The 16201-nt window shown below is 42.9% G+C and overlaps 1 protein-coding gene across 1 annotated transcript in view; it reads left to right on the top strand.

The window, feature by feature from the left end:
• The window catches only part of KCNMB4 (potassium calcium-activated channel subfamily M regulatory beta subunit 4), a 51520-nt gene extending 35790 nt beyond the window's left edge, over positions 1-15730 (top strand). Inside the window, exon 3 of the mRNA XM_058557439.1 lies at positions 15265-15730. Coding sequence (XP_058413422.1) covers positions 15265-15433 — 169 coding nt within the window. The 3' untranslated portion in view covers positions 15434-15730. The remainder of the gene's footprint in view (positions 1-15264) is intronic.
• Positions 15731-16201: the final 471 nt, after the last annotated feature.

The raw sequence follows: 16201 nt of genomic DNA, 5'->3' as shown, positions 1-16201 counted from the left end.
TCACGGTGTGGTGCTCTCCTAGGTGTGGGAACAGCTGGAAAAGGTCCAGGCTTTGAGGAGTTGGGCGGACCCGCCTAGATCACTGCTCTTTGTGGGGTATTTGCATTTGAGCCACCGGGGTGAGTGAACCTCATGGCTCTGCCCGTACTTTAATTTTAGCCGCCAAGGAGCTCTTGCCATCTTGATTTTATATGGAAAGTCATGGGGAAAATGTTTCTCGACCTCTTTTAAATGCCACATTTCAGCTGCACATGGCATGCCCAGTGTTGTTCAGATGGTAGGAAGATATGTTGACATTTGGGGGGGATTCCTTACTTGCCTCATTTCCTTGAGAACCAAATTTTGGAGCTCCTGCCAGCCTCACAGACACCAGTGGAGTCCCTGCTCGGGGGCATATTTTGGGCACATGGGTGTATTTGTCATTTTCTCCCTGGAAACGGTTTCTCACGCCCACATTGCAAGTGTGTGATCTGTGATTATATCTCCTGCTGGTTTTTGGCATCGTTGTTGCCTGGAGTGAGGGCTGAGAACAAGATTCAGCTTAGGGAAATGATATAAAATGTGGTTTTAAGTGATCCTTCCAAAGAGTCTCTTTCTACGTGTGCAGTTACTCTGCTGGGTGCACCCTGTGACTTCCTTCCTGGAACACTGGAGCAGGTGTGAGCGCCAGGATCTCAGACTCATGGCGTTGGATGGACCTAGAAGACACCAGGTCAACTCTTTAAGCCCTTGGATGTCATCTCATGTAATTTCAAAGGGAGCCTCTACCCTGTTTTTGAAGATTTTGAGAAAAAGGCACATCATAACTTTGCTCGATGATTATCCTCTGGTGTTTGCAGCCTTTTCTATAAGAAGAGCTTCTCTTTCTGCTCTGATATTGGGGGCCGTGTTGTTCTGTCTCTGTCAGGGAGGGGAATGCTGGGACGTCCTGATGTAATTCCCTGTTTCTCGTCCCTGGCAGCCCTGGCTTGTTAGGAAGTCCCTTTCATATCATCGTATTCTGAGATTACAACACTCACCTTCGATGTTTAAGAATTAGCTCCTCTCAATAAGGAACTGAAAAACAGAAGGGCATTTCCAGCATTAACATCTGTTATTTCCATTTCTGAGGATTTTTCTCCAGGAGTAGGCATTGCTGAGAAAGAAAATGGGTTCTGAGACACTTCCTGTGGAAACATAATGGCCCACCCTTAAACTTCCCCGCTTTGCGCTAAAATCTGACTTAATGATACGTTACTGATCTTCAAATATGAGGAAAATAAGTGTATGGAAGAATGCATGTGTTGAAATAGTAGAATGGGTTGGATAGAAATTGTAAAACTGTTTTTATAAAGTAGAAGTAAAAGGATCAGAAATCAGTAGTATTAGAGTGATGTGAGGTTCTGATCAAACTATACACTTATTACCTCTGAATTTCCCTGTGTGGAAATTCTACCTCAGTTTTTAAATTCAGAATTTAAAAAATCATTTGAAGGATAGTTAATGGAGCAAAAGTTCAGGAAGGTCAAACTTATGATGCAGCGTAGGGTTGCGGTTAAATTAATGTGGAGATTACTAGTGACGTGTTGTTTCATGCAAGATCTGAGTAAAGAGGAATCGAGACTCTTTGGACACATTGATAAGGACTCAAGTTGAAAGGAGACAGTGAAGACGTGTCACTGAGACAAAAAGGGAATCCCATGGAAGAAAAGGTGGCGATTCCTTAGGGAGGATTGCAATGGAGTGTCGTATTAAAATGTGCGGAGTTCTGTTAACGATGTGGTGAGGAACCTTGGAGTCGTGGGTCTAGGTGGGCAGAGCAGATGTAGGAGGGTGGTGTGGGTGAGGGAAGGAGGAGGTTCTGCCCTGGGGCAGGTGTGCTTTGTACATCAATGCCTTTGTCATAAAAGGGCAAATGTTGAAAAAAGAATGAAAAGAGTAAGCATGTTTTATAACTCAGATGGGGATAATAGAAAAGTGTTTATTATCTAGTTTTTTAAAACGCTTCTACTGATGATTTAATTCTGAATGACTAATTGGGGAAAGGCATAGAAAGCTTGTGTTGGTGAAGAATTGAGTATAATATAGGACAGCAGTTCATGGTAGTGTGGTTGCCCCCAAAGATGTCCACATCCTAATCCCGTGGATTTATGTTACCTTATATGGTATCAGGGACCTTGGAGATGAGATTTAGTAAGGGATCCTGAGATGGAAGGTTAGGCCCGAATGTTATCCCAGGGCCTTCATAAGAGGGAGATGGGAGATCGAGGAGTAGTGGATGTGACAATGGAAGCAAGAGGTTGGAGGGATGCCAAGAAGGGCTCATGAACCAGGGAATGTAGGAAACTTCTACAAGCTGGAAAAGGCAAGGAAAGAGACTCTCCTCTGGAGCCTCCAGGAGGAACAGCCCTGCCGACACCTTCATTTTATCCCAGTGCCTCAGATTTCAGACTTCTGACCTCCAGAACCAGAAGAGAATAGATGTGTGTGTTTTAAGCCACTTAGTGTGTTATAGCAGCAGTAGAAAACTACAGGTAGTAAATAGTTCTAGGTGTTGACTTTTGCAATGAATGTGTGAGCTTTTCTTCAATTCTAAGCTTTGAAAATTCCACAAATTTTCAAAGATTCTGGTTCTGTGTTGTTACATTCTGTGGGTTGACAAATTTATTTCTCCAAGTTAGGAAACTTGGACTTGATTTGAGGCTGTGATGGAAAAACTCAGTTCAGTCTCCCTCCTGTGTGTCTGCTTTACTCCTCACACAAAACATTTCACTTCTGACACTTCTGGTCACCAAAGGTGTGGCAGTTTTTGCCCCACACCAGGCAATTCTCAGCAGCACCAGCGGGGTGTCCTGCACTATAACTCAATTCTGACACGATCTAGGAGATCATGTCACATCCCACAGGTTAAGGGCTCAGTCCCACAAGACTGTGCCCTCACCCCAACTTCAGATGCCAGTAGTAGGTCCTCAGGTTACCCCCAAGTTCTATCTGACTTGGCTATAAATTGCAGGTTCCCACAACCCCCTCCTTATGTTCAATGTGCTGGAGCAGCTCACAGAACTCAGGGACACATTTACTTAAATTGACCAATTTATTGGTCATGATAAAGGAGACAGATGAACGGCCAGATGAAGAAATCCATAGGCGAGGTCTGGGAGGGTCCCAAACGCCCTGTGGAGTTGGGGTTCGTCTCCCTACCAGTGTGGATGTGTTCATCAACCTGGAAGCTCCTCAAACCCTGTACTATTGGCATTTTATGGAGGCTTCCTCACATAGGTATGATCAATCATTAACTCCATTTCCAGCCCCTCTCCAAGAAGTGGGGGGAGGGCTGAAAATTCCAAGCTTCTAATCATGGCTTAGTCTTTCTGGTGACCAGTCTCCATCCAGGAGCCATCCAGGAGCCCACCCACAGTTGCCTCAGTAGAATAAAAGATGCTCCCAGTGCTCTTATCACTTAGGAAATTACAAGGGTTTTAGGAGCTCTGTGTCAGGAACTGGGGACAGAGACCAATATCTATATTTCTTATTGTCTCATGGAGGCCATCTATGCTGGGTATGGTTTTGTAGAAAAAGACTATCCACATAAATACCCTCATTTCTAATGAGGGTTCTATTCCCCATTTTACAAATGAGGACACTGAGGGTTGGTGAGGTAAGTGACCTGCCCCAAATCAGTGGAGAGTCAGAACTCCCACCCCTGTCCTATGAGAGCCGAAAGCCCGTGTTCTTTCTGGGAGCCCACAGCTCTCTGTTAGACCTGTGAGTCTACATTTGGGGACCTCAGTGAATTGGGAAAGCACCGATGATGAGATGAACACTTCATAGGGCAATAATTTTCCACTTTAGTGAGAAAAGGAAAGGTGGAGAATCATTGCTGTTTTAGAATTAGGAACACCCTTGCCTGGGGTTCTCCTGTAGCCAGCAAAGCACATCTCTGAGACGTGCCATCTCTTACTGTCTTCTTGCTGTCCTGGTGTCCTGGTTTGGGCCATAATTTCCGTCTGACTAGAGTGTTCCTCTGTGGAGAAGAGGGGGACAAGGAGTAGTTGTAGATCCTCTCTGTTAACACCGTGTCCCTCGTCCTAAGTAGGGAGCCTGTCCGTTTTTGTTCTGGCTCTTCTTTTGGTGGAGCGTCACTGAGGCAGCATTTCTCATCAGCCTCCTCTTACTCTGTGCTGCCTTCCTGACCGTGTTCTTGTAGGTTCTTGTCCTTCCTTATTTATCTTTGATCCTACACCCTCCCTTCCATCTTTTTTTATATGTCCCTTAAAACCTCATCTCTTCGAAGAACTCGTGGTCCAGCCTTGTTCATTTCTTAGGTGACTCTTCTCTTCTCTCTCCGTGAGATCATTACTGCTCTTTAGTTTGGTGAAGGGTTCTTGGAAAACTCATTCGTGGAAAATGTTTGACCATAGTATGGGGTCAACTCCAAAGACTGTGGGACAACAGGTTCCTGTGATTTACTGTATGAAGAATGTTTTGAAATAAATATATTCACAGCAGCTCTAATAGTAATCCATCTACGTAAACTGGCAGGATAACTGAAGAATTGAAAACAAGTTGTTGAGGTGAAGTGTTCACGTAGAAGAAATGACAGTGAATAGAGAGTTTTAGATTCCTAAGGAAAGAAATATCCTAAATTATGCCCCTATTTTAATTTTTTTTAATCTTGCAGAGAGAAAATTTGCCCATTACCTTTGTTTCTTTCTTTTAATGGGAATCTATCTGAAGAGTAAGTTCATGAAAGTATAAATGCTGAGTCAAAAGTTACACACACCTAAAATTTTAATAGATACTAACAACCATTCAAAGCAGTTGTACCAACTTACATAAAAGTTCTTGTTTCCCCACATCCACTCCAGAACTGAGTATTATCAATCCTTAATTTTTACCAATTTGATAGGTAAAAAATGGTGTCTTGTTTTTAATTTGCTTTTCTTTCATTAGTGAATGGAATTGAGCATCTTTTCATATAAATATCAGCTATTTGTTTTTACTTTTGCCTGTGGGTCTTTGTGGATTTTTTTTTTTTTTTGGCTATACAAAAATGTTTACATTTCTGTAATTGCATCATCCATCTTTTCTTAATAATTTCTACATTTCATGTGTTACTTAGATATTAGGGTTGCCAAATTTAACAAATTAAAATACAAGATACCAGTTAAATTTTAATTTCTGATAAACAGTGAATAATTTCTTGATATAAGTCCACTAGAATATTTGAGACATACTTGTACCAAAAACCCAATTATAAAGACACTTTTTTCTCATTCCAAGGTTATTTTTAAAAATTCAGGTGTTCTTCTAGAGCATTCATGGTTTGTTTTTATAATTAAGTTTTTCATCCATCTGGATTTTCTTTTTTCTTTTTTGGTGGAAAGAATAAGATGGGGAGCCAATGCTTTTTTTCTCCAAATGACCAGTATCGTCCCAACACAATTTATTGAATAATTCATCTTTCCCACACTGATTTAAAATGGTATTGGATTTTCACTTTCAATTTGGAACTACAAAGTACGTACACAAGGTGAGAACTATTAGGAGAATAATCTATATCTCAAATAGAAGAATGTAGATGTCTCTTTTCTCCAGTTCATTTCTGCTTGAACCTTAAATTTAAGCATTTTTCCAGAAAACACAGCCCGATGTGAAATAGATAACTTACCTGGTAACTCAGAGACAGCACAGACCACATGACCCTGAAGAACTGTAATACTTTTCTTAAGAAAAGCTCACAAGAACTGCTGGACCAAAACCACCATCTAGTTTACAAAATCCTTCAGATCCTTGATGAGCTCAGCGAGCTGGAAGTTGTGCTCTCCAGCTCACAGTCGCTCCCGGGGCAGCGTGCAGAGGTGGCAGAAGAGTGAGGGGTTTAACGTAAATCTAATGCAGCCTCTTGGGTCTGATCTTAGAGAATATCTAGATAGTTAAAAAATTCTCTCTCCCTTCTTTTCCTGGAAGAACAACAAAAGATTTATAATTAATAAAACCTTTTTATACCAAGCTGACTCTCGGATAAAATGGATTCATTGATTTGCTTTTTTAAGACAACAGTCATCAGCATCCTCCTGGTTTGCAAGTCTTCACAGTAACCCATTTTTTTCTCTGAACTTGGGAGACATTTTCTCAGGCAACAATTATTCCTACTAGGTCCCTGACCTCAGGGTTGGGAAAACAGACAGATGTATAAGAAATAATTTCCACACAATGGGAATAAAACCTTGAAAGAAGTCTGTTACTCGGAGCACAGGGCTGCAGAGACTTCCCCAGGCCTCTGCGTTAGAAGACCTGGGTTGAGGCAACGACTTGTGGGGGCTGCATCTGTGTGGACAACCATCGTAATCAGTAGGAAAACGTTTGCTCAGCCCAACCTCCATAATAATGTAATGTTGTTAAATGGTGGCTTGCGGGATCATTTAGGGGGAAACTTCTGTTTCCCAATCAAGGGACTAGTGTTATTGAATTGAATTTTTTCTTATCTCTATCTAAGCTGCATATATTGGCATTGAAAGTAGTCATTTGCTTGTTAAACCTCTTCTGTTTCTTAACATTGCTACTGTTGAGCCCCCTGTGTGGGACGGATGCCGACTACAGGGGCAGAGGAGGTCGAGGGAGAGTGAAGACATAGGTGCCAAAAGGAATTTTAATTTGATCAAAGGATTTCCTGTGACTTCAGCCTGATTGTCTTAGACTGAAGAAGACATTTGGGGAAGATACGTCACTGCCAACATTTTAAAATCATTTTCCGAGTCGTGAGCCCCGAGTCTGAAATGGTACTCACTGTCATCACCACCCCTTGTTGAATGTTGAACGCTCACCATTAGGCGGCCATCTCCCGAAGCACCTCCCTACGTCGTCTCGTTTACTCCTCAGGACAACCTACCTGTCTACTGAGGTAGATATTATTATTCCCATTTTACAGATGAAAAAGTTAAGACTCAGAGGGATTAAGTATTTTTCTTAAGATCATGAGTTAGCAGAGTGTGAAGCCCGTATTCAAGCCCAGGTTTGTCTAACTGAAGTTCATGTTCTGAGATACTGTCTTGCTCTGCAAAGCCGCTTAGGACTTTCCACCAGGGTGGACCAGTATAGCCTCTCCTATTTATCATTAATTCAACTCTTTATTGCTCCAAAATAACACAGCTGCCAGTTTGCTGTATATCCTCCAAAGCTGAATGCCAACTTATCTCTCCAGAAACTACAGGTTTGGGGCTTGTTTTAATTTCCTCTGTGAAGAATAGGCAAGCTTGAGGAACAACCCTTTTTTTTTTTAAATTTTTTATTTATTTATTTTTTTCCCCCAAAGCGCCAGTAGATAGTTGTATGTCATAGCTGCACATCCTTCTAGTTGCTGTATGTGGGACGCGGCCTCAGCATAGCCGGAGAAGTGGTGCGTTGGTGCACACCCGGGATCTGAACCCGGGCCGCCAGCAGCGGAGCACGTGCACTTAACCGCTAAGCCACGGGGCTGGCCCAGGAACAACTCTTATACAGTTAAACATGATGACTCTAAGTTCCCCTAATTGGAGACATAGTTAAGAAAATGTAAGGATGTTTATGACATTTATAGATCTGTAATCAGCCTTTCATCCAGAGACAGAACCACCTGTGGAGGAAAGCCATGGTGTTGATATAAAACCTCCCAAGCTTTTAAAAGCCCTTACCACAACGTCATTGCTGCTCAGGACAGAGCAAATCACTGTGAAGAATACTGCGAAGGGTCTCTGTCTCTGGTCCCTGTGCTCCTACTGTAGTTTATGACACAACTTGATACAGCTTCTGGATTAGCTGTTCAAGTGCTGTCCTGTGGTCATGTAAGAGGATGAGCACACTTTTCTCTTCTCTTGGCAGGGTCTCATGATTGCTTCACACAGCAACTGAACACATTGACTAATTACTCTCAATAAGCACAGCGCAATTGTGCCAAAACCAAATTCAATGTTTTTATCAGCCAATCTTCAACACTTTTTGGTAGAAACAAATCTTTTGAAATCTTTTAAAAATCATTAATCAATAGATGAAGTCAGTATTTTCATGGGGTGCGTTTTCATTCACTCTCCTAGAAAGCCCGTAGCATAGAGTCTTGCTAAAAATCAAAACGTTTGAGAATGCCTGCATCAAGCTTTTCTAGATTAGATACCGATGATCAGCGACTCCTGCCTGAAAATCTTCTGTGACGTGGTCGCCTCTCACCTGTGGCATTTCAACTGAGTATTTGTTTATACATTTGAGACTTGTGTGTGTGTGTGTGTGTGTGTGTGTGTGTGAGGAAGAGTAGCCCGGAGCTAACATCCAATGCCAATCTTCCTCTTTTGCTGAGGAAGATTGGCCCTGGGCTAACATCTATGCCATCTTCCTCTACTTTATATGGGACACCGCCACAGCATGGCTTGACAAGCAGTACGTCGATGCGCACCTGGGATACAAACCTGCGAACCCCTGGCCACTGAAGCAGAGCGTGTGCACTTAACCGCTGCACCACCAGGCTGGCCCTCTACATCTGAGACTTTTATAGAAGACTGTCACAGGCTGGCTGAGTCCCAGCTCCAGGTAGACAGAGTTATCCGGGAATGCATATGTGGCAGGTGCTTTGGTTTTTGTTATGAAATATCATTTGTCACTGCCATGTCAGGAGTCTAACCTGACAAAAGACGCTCCTTTCAACCAGTAACGTAGCGTGCTCCTCAGTGATTTCAGACTTGAAGGATTTGCTCTTCAGTTGTTGTCAAAAACCAGGCTGATGCATTTGATATTTAAAAAGCATTGTCAGTTATTCCCAGATATGAGTAATTACCAGCATCGCCTAGAAAGCTGTTTAATACCTATGTGATTCAGTAGATCCGAGAACTTGGAATTGGTGTTGTAAAAACTCCTCAAATGATTTCATCAGCCAGCTTTGTAAAACTGCTGCTAAGGGCCTTTTTTTTTTTTCTTTTGAGGAAGATCAGCCCTGAGCTAACATCCGTGCTAATCTTCCTCTTTTTGCTGAGGAAGACCGGCTCTGAGCTAACATCTATTGCCAATCCTCCTCCCTTTTTTTTTTCCCCAAAGCCCCAGTAGATAGTTGTATGTCATAGCTGCACATCCTTCTAGTTGCTGTATGTGGGATGCGGCCTCAGCATGGCCGGAGAAGCGGTGCGTTGGTGCATGCCCGGGATCCGAACCCGGGCTGCCAGTAGCGGAGCGCGCGCACTCAACCACTAAGCCACGGGGCCGGCCCCAACTAAGGGCCTTTTAAATGTGTTACACAGATTACTTTATGTAAAAATACACACAACCTAATTTATCAAGTTTAGTCCTAGCAAAAAGTTTGTTCTGATGAATTGACCTTCTTCTTCTTCTTCTTAATATAATGGCAGCTGTGTAACTCATCTCTGTTCTTTCTTTCCTTGGGTGCTGGGACGCTCAGAGGTAAGTTCCACGTACGTTTAAGGCAGGAACTTTCTTAGCCTGGGGTTTCTATTTTTTTCCATCCTAATTACATTGCAGTTGCTCTTTTCTGTCAGTTTAAGGACTTTATTATACTTAAGTCTGTTGTTTTTATTGTTATCTATTTCAGATTCTTTTGAAAAGTAGGTCATGTTATAAATAATAAAGAGGTTTAGAGCAGGAATAGATAGTATCTCTTCAAAAGGTTTGGAGGATGAAATCATTACATTTTCTACGTCAGTTGGCTATGCTGCTCTACCAGAGGCCTGACATATTGGACTGATGTTACGCCTGCAGAATTATTTTATGATTGTGATAATGATGAAGACTTTGTAGACTTTGAAGTAAGATTTCATCAAAATATGTTAAGTGCAAATTCCTGTAATGATGTAGTATATTATTTCTCATAGAAATATGGGTAAATCTTGACAACTAAAAAAGTTTCCCAGGTTTATTGTCTACCTTGTATGTAATTGATAATTGATATACACCCGTTCTCAGACAATTGATATACACCTGTTCTCAGAAGGATTTAGTGAGTGCTCTAAAGATTGATGGAATTTAACAACATAAAATAAATTAAGGGGCCGGCCCTGTGGCTTAGCGGTTAAGTGAGCGCGCTCCACCGCTGGTGGCCTGGGTTCGGATCCCAGGCACGCACCAACGCACTGCTTCTCCGGCCATGCTGAGGCAATGTCCCACATACAGCAACTAGAAGGATGTGCAGCTATGACATACAACTATCTACTGGGGCTTTGGGGGAAAAGATAAAAAAATAAATAAAATTATAAAATAAATTAGAAACATGTGAAGAAAAGACAAAGCATGAGGGGTCTGGTTGGCACAAAAAAGTCACAGAGTCTTGCTAGAGATGGGCCTAAATTTTGACTTTCTAGCAGCCTGCGTGAAAAGGAAACTTCTCTGCTCAGATAAGCTAGAAGTACTCGTGGTACTAAATCTAGAGATTTCTGTTTCCCTTGGGATCTCATGGAGAAAGCCCTTGGAAGTAGATCATCTTGTCTCTTGATTGATTCACTTGCCATCATGTGATGCTAGTAAATTGTAATGCAGTTCAGATTTTTACATGGACTGGTTAAGAAAAGTACAAGAAATTTTCCAGCCCATTGAAGTTAGAGGTCACCATTTTCCCTCCCTGTTAACCAACAGAGAAGGCATGTGTGGTGGAAGTAATCTCATTTGCTGAGACAAAGTCAAAGGGAATAGATTTTTTATATTTGGGGTGCTGTACACCAGCTTTTTGTCTCTTTATCTGGTGTAACTAGATCTGCTGCCAGCCTATGGGAGCCTTTTCCCACTTACAGCAAAGGGCCCCCCTGCGTGAACCTAGCGTCAGGGTCTGGGTTCCTCCCCCAACCTCCCCCGATTTCCGGCCCCCCCCCCCCCGCCTGTCTCCTCCTGTCTCATCTCAGGGCACCTTTGTGCAGTGCTCATTCTGCACAGAAGTATGTGGAGCCCATGGGAAGGGCCTGGACATGAGACTCGATCAGGCAGTTTCAGAAACAGCCAGCTAAGTAGCTTCGTGTTTCATACCAATTTTTTGTTTGTTTGTTAACTATTAGAACTTTACACAGTGCTTCTTAAACTTTATTATGTATTAGCATCACCCAGGAGCATCTCAAAAATGCAGATGTCTGAACCCCACAACCTCAGATTCCAACATAGTCAACCAGGGTTTAAACCTAGGAGGGTGCATTTCAACAAACACCAGAAGTGACTCAAATCTGAGAAAAGCTAGCTGAGGGGTAAATAGTGCAAGTTTAAAACTCATACAGAGATGGTTTCAAACCACTGTGTCATTATGTTAGGTTGTGTAATCTTAGGCAAACTAATCTCTCTTTGCTGCCGTTTCTTTGATTGTAAAATGACAATTAAAAATTCTTCCAGCCCAGGGTTATTTTAAGGATCAAGTGAGATTCAGTGTCCTCCAGAGCACCCAAGGGTAGAAAGCACTGAATACAAGCTCTTCCTTTCACAACAGACTTCCAGAACTGGACGCAGGGCAGGACCAACCCCCCAGGAAACCTCTTCCCAGGGCGCCCACAGACCTCCTCTTGTTTTAGGACGTTAGTACCCGCCCCCTTCAGGGTTTAAAAGCACTTTCCATTAGTGTTTCTGCATACCCCACAAGAAATCCCTGGCTTACTTTTTTGAGTCTTCAGATACAGAGTAATCATCCTCTTTTTGCTTATTGTCTGCACCCTCCACACCATCCTGATTTTACTACATTATATTCAGATCTCCTCAGGCCATTTATCCAGGTCCCCAAATGCCAAAAAGAGTGATTTTTTTTTTTAAAGTTTCTCTTTAGTCCCACCACTATGGAATTATGGAAAACTGAATTCTAAGCCCAAACCTCTTTGCAAATAATTTTTGCTAACCCATCTGAAAGCTGCCTGATAAAATTGGAGGAAACTGAGGCAGGGGAGGGCCTTCAGTTAAGGTCCTGAAGACCCAGTTTGAATGAGCCAGACATTAATTATGTCACAAGGATCAATTTAGAGATAACTTCAAAAATCCTGTAACTGGATGATGAACTTAAGCATCACTGTGCAGAGAAGTAAGTGTTTCCTGTAGGGAGGAAAACTGTTTTCCCTTTGCCTGGCTTAGGTTCATTGGCTGGGCCCTGACTGACAAAAGTCAGATGAACAAGAGAAGAACAGAGAAGTTCACAACACGTGCATCGTGCACACACGTGGGACCACACAGGGATGAGTAACTCAAAGAGGTGGTTAGAACTTGGGCATATGCAGCATCTTAAAAAAAGGCAATAAAGTTTTAGAGAAATGACAAGACAAAGGAAAAGGACTTGGAGTTTCTAGGGCCGCATGTTGTGGGAAGGTAAATATATGGGAACTAATGGAAGATAAGAGCTGGTCGGTGAAGCTTGTTGTGTAAATTCCTCTGGTGCTGACTCTGGGCTGATGAGGGTCCAAAGTTGTCTCCGTGATTAACTTCCATCCTTCCTGGAAGTGGGGGACACACCTTTACAAATTTATGTCCCGCTTTTAGGCAGATAGGAGGAAGGGCAGAGAGCTTTTCTTGTATCTGCTTCTTCTCAGTGGCCTTCAGCTCAAAGTCATCGTTATGCCACAGGGCAGACCCTGCTCCCCCTCTTTCCCACTGAGGGAGACTGTGGGGCGTCTTAGAATTGTGTGAAACAGAAACAGACAGACATTATTTTCAAAGAAACGTGAACGTTTTTATCTAATATTTCTGTCTCAAGGCAGGATTTTAAAGTGATTACAAATCCAACATCGCTGACTCAAGTGAGTGATGTTTTGTTGTTTGAAATATTAAAATAAAGCTTTGCCTCAAGGGCTCTTATGGGGGCGCAACTCCAAGAAGTTTCTAAATAAAACAAATACCTGGATCCAGCATTTTCTAGTTATTATTTCTTTCCTTTTTACTCACATTCTTTTTTAGTAAGTGTTCTTCAAAATGTGTTTCAGGAAATACGTATAATATTTCCAACCATCTTCATCTGTGGCTGTGTTCCCGGCTCAATTGTACAATATTGTGGTGAAGAATTCAACATCAACAATGGTGACAGGAGAAGGAACACAAAGAGGATATTCACTGAGGCATTTTACTAGAAAATTAGCTGCAAAATACATCACTTATGGAAATTACATGCAAATTAATTAAAATAATGTTAAAAATACAAGTTCCCCCACCCACATACCCCCCCAACCACTTTAACCATGTATAAGTGCACAGTTCTGTGGAATTAAGTACATTCACGTTATTGTGCACCCTCAGCCTTTGATGAAGAGTCTAGTTCATCTTTGTATGAATAGATTCTGGAGGAGTAGAACAGTCCCAGAAAGGAGTGGGAGAGAGGAGGGAGAGAGAAGGGGAGGAGAAGGGAAAGTAAGGAAGGAGGGAAGGAGGGAATGGAAGGAAGGAAGGAAGGAGAGAAAGAAGGAGGGACAGAAGGGGAGAAGGAGGGAAGGAAGGAAGGAAAGAAGGAGGGTAGGAGGGAAAGGAGGGAAGGGAGGAAAGAAGGAAGGAAGGGAGGAAGGATGGAAGGAAAGAAGGAAGGAATGAGGGAAGGAAAGAAGGAAGGGAGGAGGGAAGGAAGGGAGGAAGAAAGGAAGGAAAGAAGGAAGGGAGGAGGGAAGGAAGGGAGGAGGGAAGATCATCCCGAGAGCATTTACATTCCTTGCACACTTGGGTAGAGGCGCCTGACGGCTGTGAGCGCTCGTAGCTGGGCAGAGAATCGTGTCAGTGCTAGGGTCTGAGATTTCAAAGACTGTAAAATATGACGCTGACTTTCTTGTGCCCTGACTAGTTTTGGACCCAGGCCTCTACCTTTCTACAGTCAAGGCTTGAAGTTTCTTGAATTTTGCGTGGATGATAAGGCTGCAACATGGGCAGCTTCCCCTTCATCAGTGGCGAGCGGTTATTTAGCGACATCTGTGTATAGAATAATAGCAATGACAAAGTCAAGGACCTTACAGGAAAAAAGGACGTGTACATTAATATGTGTCACAAATTAATGGCAGCACAAGTCTTGAAGACAATGTATTGTTACAGGAATTCAGAAAAAGGAGTAACTTCTGCCAGCTGGAATGCTTTTAGCTTAATTGTTACAGTGACTCTGCATTCATTTAGTACAAATTTTAATTGAAATGATATGAAATAAAATGTCAATAAAAATCTCACTTTATGTGCAAAATTTGAAATGATATTATGCACAAGAAAAGGGCAAGGATTATGTAATTTCAAAGCCAATCTGCAAAACTGTTTTTGTTAATGCCACGTGATGGCTGCGTGATAGGTAGAAGAGAAACACCGCACATTCTTTGTCAGTTCTCTGGGAAAACAGGTCTGGAATCGTGAGGGCTGGTTAGTGAGAGTACTTCAAGAGTGTGTCTCTCGGCTAAATGCACTGCCTTGTGCGCTGCAGATGCCGATGTCCTTGAAGGCAATTGGACTAATGATTCTGCGTTATTTTACTTTCTGGAGGAAGCTCTGCTACTCAAGTATAACAGAGCAAACCTTCCTGTGGATGAAATGGAAATACCTTGCAAAATGTGAAGCACTTGGATGAAGGCTAAATTCCCAGGATCTCCCTCATGGCCAAACATGAGAGATCAAGGCCTGTGGAATGTGTCTCGTCTTCACTTCCCTTGAATGAGACTGATGCTGGAATTGAAAATTCCACATTGATAAGATAGAAATATGTTGCTAAGACTTCGAAATTTATCAAGAAAGTGGTCAGTGGTTTAAAATGATGTCTAATGCCACCCAGAAGCGTGGAAAAATGCATTAAATCCAACCATCCACTTGTCCGTTCGTTAATAGAAACCTTCACATAGGGAAGCCGAGTGGCTCTGAAGGCTACCCCGTAGGTCTCTCTGACTAAATTCAAACAGAGACTGGAACTGACTTTTTTGGTGAATTAAGATCATTTGGGTCCCACCCAAGTGCCGAGATCTGGTTTGGGTTTGAGAATGCCAGTCCATGCATATAATTTTTAGATGGATTCAAGCCACTTTGACCAGAGACACTGAAGGATGAGTGAGAAAATGGAATGTGTTAAACCACTTGGAATGGAGGAAATAATGGCGTAAGGGATGGCTACACTTTGGACGTTTCCCAACATGTAAATTACATTATAAATAATATGCAAATTCGCACCAGTCACTTATTCCAGACCTCAGACCTTTTTGTAACGGATTTGACTCTCACATGCAGTGTGTATAGTCAGAGTCAATGTTGACTACTCCCTTTGGGCTGGAGAGCAGGTTGGGCTCCGGGTTGCAGAGTTATCCATGCCAAGGCAGTGACCACTCTTTCTTTCCTGTCTCCACTGCCTTGCAGACCGGATGATGTGCTCCTGCATCGCACGCATGATGAGATTGTCCTCCTGCATTGCTTCCTCTGGCCCCTGGTGACGTTTGTGGTGGGCGTTCTCATTGTGGTCCTGACCATCTGTGCCAAGAGCCTGGCCGTCAAGGCGGAAGCCATGAAGAAGCGCAAGTCCTCGTAGAGGGCAGCGGGCGTGGGGCAGGGAAGCACAGGAGCTGCACTCATCGCACACATCTACCTGCAGAGCCTCGTCCCGGTGCGGGAGGTGAAAGTGGCCATGAGAGGTCTCTGAGAGGCTCCTCCCTCGGTGGCAGCAGGAACAGGCACAACGGGAGGACGTGGCACCTCATCGATGTACTCCATGTGTGGTGGCGATGGCCAAAGGGTCGAGCTCTTAGCTGTATGGAGAAACCATTTCAGAAAATCCTATAAGAAGTTAATTTTCTTTGGAAAGTAATAGTATATAATGTACAGTGTAGCATACAAACCATTATGATTTATGCTACTTAAATATATTAAAATAGAGTGGTCTGTGTTCTTTTCTATTTCCTTTTTTATGCTTAGGACACCAGGGTTTAAAAAAAAGGGTCTTCTAGGTTTCATTTGATTCTGGACTAGATTAAACTTTTCCTTGGAGACAAGGGTTCCTGCACAAGTCTTGACCTCACTATATCATCCCCAGTTTCCATCACTCAAGAGTACCTTGACTCTTGCTTGAGGAAGGACAACCGTGCTGTTAGCTCAGTCGCCAGGCACTTCCAAGACCGTGCAGCAGGGGCCACAAAGCCCGGGAAGACACATCCTCCAGCACTTGGCTGTGCCTCTCCTCCATTTTTCACCAGACTGTTTCTTAAGAGAGGGAGGGGATCTGCACAAGACCTGTCCTGGCCCTGAGAGCACTGTGCTTCTTTCTTCATCTGTTCGTGTTACCTTGATGGACTTTCTCTCT

This window comes from Diceros bicornis, chromosome 17, assembly GCF_020826845.1.
Source record: "Diceros bicornis minor isolate mBicDic1 chromosome 17, mDicBic1.mat.cur, whole genome shotgun sequence".
In the NCBI taxonomy this organism is placed as follows: Eukaryota; Metazoa; Chordata; class Mammalia; order Perissodactyla; family Rhinocerotidae; genus Diceros; species Diceros bicornis.
This window is presented reverse-complemented; position numbering and strand designations above follow the sequence as displayed.